The sequence below is a fragment of the Lytechinus variegatus genome, chromosome 2 (genome assembly GCF_018143015.1).
Source record: "Lytechinus variegatus isolate NC3 chromosome 2, Lvar_3.0, whole genome shotgun sequence".
NCBI classification, from domain to species: domain Eukaryota; kingdom Metazoa; phylum Echinodermata; class Echinoidea; order Temnopleuroida; family Toxopneustidae; genus Lytechinus; species Lytechinus variegatus.
The window spans coordinates 19,172,188-19,179,471 of NC_054741.1; the positions used below are offsets into that span (position 1 = coordinate 19,172,188).

General features: G+C 36.5%; 1 protein-coding gene across 1 annotated transcript; it reads right to left on the reverse strand.

Annotated features, from left to right (window-relative positions):
* Positions 1-1,406: 1,406 nt before the first annotated feature.
* LOC121409399 (histone H1-beta, late embryonic-like) lies at positions 1,407-2,159 on the reverse strand. Its single transcript, XM_041601335.1, has one exon. It carries the CDS (start codon positions 2,095-2,097, stop codon positions 1,474-1,476), a length of 624 nt encoding a protein of 207 aa, XP_041457269.1. The 5' UTR covers positions 2,098-2,159; the 3' UTR covers positions 1,407-1,473.
* Between the last annotated feature and the right edge of the window lie 5,125 nt (positions 2,160-7,284).

Here is a 7,284-nt window from a genome sequence, read left to right on the forward strand (position 1 = left end):
ATTCTCTACTTCAAGACGGGAGTGCGCCTGCACCTTCCGCCCCACCCCTGAATCTGAGCCTGTATGCATTCTCAAAAGCATTGAAACTTAGTTTACTTTTAAGTGTTTAAAACACTAATTTTATTGGAACATTGTGAGCCATTCTTTGTTATTGACCGTCTCGGTATGAATAAAACCTGCCGTTGAAAATCTTTGTAAACAATATGTGATCAGCAGTGTGTTTTATTTCTTTCCGATTCAGAAAGGTTACTTAAAAAAGAAGTTTATGTAAACAAAACAGCCCCTATTTTCACAACAAACTAACTTAAAAAGAAACTCCCACTTCTCTGATTATAGGATTTAACAAATTCTTGATCTCATACTTATATGATATCCCGGTGGGGGGGCAGTCAAATATATTACTGTACAAAACGGGTGGGAGACCCCCCCCCCCAAAAAAAAGACGCGTTTAAAGGGGCGGGCTTTTTCAGTTTTGGACGCGGGCCGCGCGTGAACTCGTTAAGGGTATAAAAACACAGATATTCAAAAAGGGGTAGTTTTGAAAAACTGGTAGATTGTCAATCGCAGGGTCAAACGTATTTAGGGTTTTTTTTTAAAGCTTTTTTATGACTAGCCAAACGTGTTTAGGGTATGCCCCCTTCCCCCAGCTTTTTCCCGGGGTCATATTCTGGCGACAACTTGTTTAGGTGGTGTTTGGAAATAATTTGCCCACGCGTGTGTACAGCAATTACGTTTGACTACCCCCCCCCCCCAGGCCTTATATTGAGATACACCACCATGACTATTACACAAGAAAAGCAGAGAACAATCTTTTTTATAGTTCTTATAGTGCAATAGTGAGAATTATTGTTGAGTTGTAAAAGAAGAGTAGGAGAGGGGAAAAGTGAAGAGAGAAACAGACTCTGGAGGGTGGCTCAGATCCTTTTGAAAAATTATCAATCTGGAATTTTAAAAGCTCACGCATCTGAAAGAGAAGTGGATAAGTCCCTAGTAGCCCCTTCTTTTCATGCACTGCCCTAGGAAGGGGGTCTGAAGCACCCCTACGATTTTACTTTGGGTGTTGCAAGAATTACTTTGCACCCCAGCCCTGGAATTTTTATTTCTTTGCTTGTCGAATTTCTTGCAACCAAAATTACCTTCATCTTGAAATGAAACCCAATTTTTTTGGTTGTCATATCTCGGAACCGATTGAACCGTTCATCTAGTAATAGTTCACCCTCTCCCCTGTTTTGCTAGACAAGTTACATCATTATCAGCATCCCCGGTTAAAAAAGTTCGCAGGTTCCCGCTCCAAGCATGGCACGTTACATGCCCAATAAATGTCCCCTTTTAACCCTGGATAAAGTCATAAAAAAAGGCAAAAAAAGAGCTAAATCGGTTTGTTTCTTTCTTGGAGTTTGGGTGGCTCTGATAAGAGCCGTTTGTTTGAAGAAAACGTAGCTGTATCTACAGCTATTAAGATAAGAAGCAAGTTTACTTCTTGGCTGCCTTCTTAGCTGCTGGCTTCTTGGCTGCCTTCTTTGCTGCTGGCTTCTTGGCAGCTGGCTTCTTTGCGGCCTTCTTGGCGGGCTTGGCCTTCTTGGCAGCAGGCTTCTTTGCTGCTGGTTTCTTGGCCTTCTTGGCGGCTGGCTTCTTGGCCTTCTTGGCAGCTGGCTTCTTGGTTTTCTTGGCGGCCTTCTTCGCTGCTTTCTTGGCGGCTAGCTTTTCCTTCTTGGCCTTAGCCTTGGCAGCCTTCTTCTCCTTCTGCTCCTTCTTCTTGGCAGCAAGTTTGGCCTTCTTGGCGGCAGCACGGGCCTTTTGGGCCTCGGTCTTGCCTTCCTTCTTCTTGCCAAGCTTGAAGGATCCGCTGGCTCCCTTTCCTTTGACCTGGGTGAGGGTTCCCTTCTCAACACCAGACTTCAGGGCACGCTTGATGAAGGGGCCTTGTTTCTTCATGTCAACGTTGTACGTCTTCTCGATGTACTTCCTGATGGCTTGAGCCGAGGAACCATTACGCTCCTTCAGGTTGGTAATGGCAGCAACAACCATGTCAGCAGAGCTGGGGTGTGCTGGCTTGGCACGGGGCTTCTTGGCGGCTTTCTTCTGGTCGGCAGACATGATGAGAGATAATTTTCGAGTAGCTGAGTAGGAGAGTAACTGGTAGCGAGCAAGTCAACGAATGATTCAATTTCCGCGGTCTCTAGCATTTATATAAAGTGCGTGCGGACGTGGGGGAAAGCAATACCGTATGCTCCATACACAACCCAGTGTCCGTACGTATACATGGCGTATTATGGCAATTGCGATTTTGGATGTGTTAGTAAGGTGTTGGAAACTCCTCAAATTCTCTTCGATTAAGACATAAAATCTTTTTCTACCTCATTTATTTCGATAGAGTATATTCTAAACTTTAATTTGATACCTTTTTGTGTAAAATTGACATGTTTTTATCCACTAACTAAGCACTCAAACTTAAAGTTACAGAATCACTTTTTAAACTTGTCAAAAAACTCATAAAATTTCATAGAAAATGTAAATTGTAAGTATTTTAGTGTATAAATAGTATTTAATAGACCCTTTTCTCAAACATCATCAGAAAAGATCAACAGACTTCTGTCGATTTCATAGTAAATAAAGCGTTAGAAAATGATCTTGCCAAACACAAATTTCTGACGACCCCGCTTGACAAACCGAAAATTTTCTTTGACGGCGAGTTGTCACGACAAAAACTGTCATGAAAAGTCTAAATAAAGTTTGAAATCGTTACATTTCACGAAACACAAAGACATCATTGGATGCAAAATGTCATAATTCACTTTTCTACTGGATTCATTTAATCTCAGATCCACTTATCTTTCATAATTTTGACATTTTACGGGTTGTTTATAATCTGCATAAAGGATGGATAGTGGAAAAATTGAGCGAACTCGGGAACGTCATTATGCCAGCCGGCGTATATAATGTTGTGCAAAACATAGGGTAAAATACTGAATTGTATGAAATTAACTCATAGCTTTGGGTAAATTAGAGAAGAAGGAGTGTTAAAATATGTTTTAGATAGTTCTGTTATCATATTTTTATCTTTAAGCTCATATTTCCACAGGAAAATTGCCATAATTTATGGCATGGAGAGTCGCGGCAGTTCAGTAGTGAACAGCGTCGTTTGGACTCGGACAGACTGTGGGTTGATCACGTCACTGTCGATGCTATGGAAAATTTTCAAGACAAGATTGAATAAAAATTGCTGAATCTGAAAGAAAAACCTGGTATGCCATACCATTGACACTTTATGTTAATCAGATTACTTCATGAACATTTTTTTCGGTATTCATTATGATTTTGACCATTTTATCCCGTTAATTCGTGCGCATGCATGGTGCGTGCAGCGTTTGTAGTTTTATCTGAACAGCGATTTTGTTTTTTCATTCCGGGCCTCAGCAACAAAGAGCTCTGTCAAGACTGTCATGAAAAATTAACTTATTTTAATTGCCACCTATGCTAACGAAATAATATTTTTCGAAGAAAACAATCTTTGACTAAAAAAGACAGGCTAACTTTCTTTTTCAACCCAAAATCTGATCTAGTAATAGCAATATTAATTGTGTGTGATTGTTCGACGCTTGTGATTCTGCTTCAAGGCAGGAACTCTGAGGCTGCATGGCTGGAAAATATTTTGATATTGATTGATCAGGGAAGGATGACATTTTTTTGGCAGTTGTTTCTGCATTTATTGGTAATTCGAGGTAACAATAATCATAATGTATATAAAGTACAAAAATAATGAAAGAATGACAAATTGTGACGATTACATAATAGAGGGATAATTTACATAATAAACAGACATGTATTAAGCAATAACAAATAAAACAAAATGCAGTGGCCAGCTATCATAAGCAATATGCTTTGAGAAGAATAGCAGGCAAGGGATGAAGACATGATGAAGTGGGTAGAAATGATATGAACAACGAATTCTCATTATTGGAGATTATATCTCGAATTTATTCCAAAATAACAAATTAAAAAATATAACATAATAGGCCCTATTAATTATGTCATACTTAAATTTGTTGTTATAATCAACTCATAGCTGCGTGTATCTACTTCATTTGTGTACAGCAGCACATTATGCAAATTTTTTTTTTTTTTAGTTCAAATTCATTTATTTCACATCCCTTAAAAACAGGATGTGAATTAATGCAATTGAATATTTTTTTTAGCTAACAGTTGTACAATTCAATAGAGGCAATTGTTTAACAAGAAACATAATAAAGTAATGAATGTGATGTGCATGAGGGAGTATACAAAAAGCCAATGGCCTATCTATAGGCATAAATATCTATTTCATGTTTCCTTAACATTCTTTAAAGTTATCGTTTCTAAAATAAAAAATATAATATCCATCAATTCAACATTTTGTCTTCATGGCACGGTCTAATAACAAAATCATTTTAATGCGTAAATTGCACTTAAAAAAAAGAGTCGGTGTAAAATGATCGTGCAATCCTAAATACAATCTACATGAATTATCTATTTTGACAATTGGTGTATCGTGTATCAAAATGGAAAATGACTAGACAATATTCCTTTAAAAATCGACAATTTCAACGAACTCCAGATATGTGCACAAAAACATTGTCAATTTGCGAAAAAGGACCATCTGCAGTAAAATTTGCAATCTTTCTGTTGATAAATGGGCAAACATTTCATTTGGAAATCATCCCAGAGTTTAAATTGAATATTATTATTAAATCGGAGGTTAACAAAGAAAACACCAATTTATTCAGAATCGGTGTACTATTTGTATATTATAATGTCTAAGTAAAGCAATTAAAGGTCAATTCCAACACAGAAAAAATATTAATATAGAAAAATCAAGCAAGCATAACATTGAAATTTCATCAAAATCCGAAATGAAATAAGAAAGTTACAATTTAAAGTTTCGTTTTTTTTCACAAAACTATAACACGCACAACTCAGTGATATGCAAATAAGAGAGTCGATGATATTACTTTTTTATGATATTTTTTTGTATGAGAAATGTCAAATAGATATCATAAAGGGTCGAGTATATAGGCCCCTTATATAGAAATCGAATTGTTCGAAATTCCCCATCAAAATTTGGACAATACGAATTCATATATTTTTTCAATATATAATTCAATATTATGTTAAATAATGGCTTTATTCATAAGAAAGAACATGGTGGGATCTAATGTTATTTTCTTCACAAGCAGTGTGCATTTTAAAACATCTCTTAAGGTGTATCCCCCCGCCGCCCAAATGTTGGTCATTATTTTAGTTTATTACTAATATTCTATATATTAATATAAAACAGTGCTATATCTTGGATGGTAATGAAATAAAAACTATTATACTGGGGTTTTTTACGAAGTAAGAATGCCCTTCTGTAAAATTGTACTTGATTTGTATAACTTCATATTATGTTTTGAATGGAAATGAAATAAATAATTGAATTGAAAGTACTAATGATTAAAATACGCGGAGTGTGTATGAGGGATATTGCCGATTTTGGTTGTTTAAACTTTGGTTTTACTTTAATGTAATAATTGCAATAATGTTTGCTCTTTCGATGTTGCAACTAAAAAGGAATATCTCTCACTTGCTGCATGTTTTGATTAAAATAGAATTGGGGGATCGATGTCCCCAATGTAATTTATTTAAAGAATTGATCTGCTTACCCGATCGCTTCGCTCTTTCGTATACTGCGTCGAGATACGGTATTTAGACACAATAGGATATAGGGACATGCGAGACTAATACAATATAAGCAAAGGGCTGGCCGTAAATCACGTACGGCCCTATCTGTTAATCATGCATGTAAATCAGTTTTCGCAATAAAGTTCTGAAACTTATAAAATGAGTATCAAAGTTTATACCAAACCCAAAAGGCGCCCTCTTTGCTCGCTTAACAATTTCATATAAATTTACGAGCCTTGCCCTCACCACCAACTCTGGAAAGTTTCAGTACCCCGAGATGATTGTGAATGCCCCTCCCCCGCAATTTCTCTAATGGGTTGGTCTAATCTGGAGACACGGACCCTGATTGAAACGGTAAATTGCCAATTCGTCTACTGCCAACTCGTCCACTCACCCCATGCATGGTCTACTTTCATTATTTTAGTCTAATATGCCATTCCGTCCTTCAGAATGTCGTCTAACAACAATTTGGTCCAATTATTACTTCGTCTAATCACCATTTCGTCTCATAACCAGTGTCTACTATCCATTTCATTTCCATAAATTTTGCACAATTAACACTTAGTCCAATTAGACCAAATGGTATATGAACTAATTAAGTGACTGTTGGTCCAACTGGTTAGACGAAATGGTGAGTGGACGAATTTTCAATAGTCTAATAGAGTAGACCATGTGGGTAGTGACGAACTGATAAGGTAGACCATAATAATAGTAGACGAGTTGGACGAATGGGCATCAGACGAATTGGAAATAAACCATTGAAACTTTGATCAACAAGCGGGTCTCCAGACAAAGACTGACACATACGAAACTGCTGTTTCAGTTCTAAGGGAGAGGGCCTTCAGTGCACCGTTGAATTATAGGCTGCATATTCAGACCCTTTACTCGAGTGAAGGGTTTGGTTTGCACAGCAGACGTACTAGCATTGGCCCACGGTTTGCCAATCAAAGTCCACAAAGCTGACGAATTTTATCGTTAAAGGTATACTCCGGGATGAAGATATTCATATCTCAATAAATAAAGAGTAAAATTCACCGAGCAAAATGCTGAAAATGTCATCAAAATTGGATAACAAATAACGAAGTTATTGAATTTTAAAGTTTAGCAATATTTTGTGAAAACAGTTATGCAGCAATAATTAACTAATGTATTTAAAGGACAAGTCCACCCTAACAAGAACTTGATTTAAATAAAAAGAGAAAAATTCAACAAGCATAACACTGAAAATTTCATCAATATCGGATGTAAAATAAGAAAGTTATGGCATTTTAAAGTTTCACTTAATTTCACAAACATGTAACTTTTTATATGCACATCTCGGTCGGTATGCAAATGAGGAACTGAAGACATCACTCACTCACTATTTCTTTTGTATTTCATTATATGAAATATGAAATATTTTATTTTCTCGTCATTGTCAAATGAAATGAAGTTTTATTCCTCCCTGAACATGTGGAATTCCATTACTTTAACAGTTTGTGCTTCAGGCAAGGAGGCCTTAATCGTCAAATTCGTAAAAATGGAAATATTATATAATTCAAACAATAAAAAAAAGAAATAGTGAGTGAGTGACATCATCAACTCTCT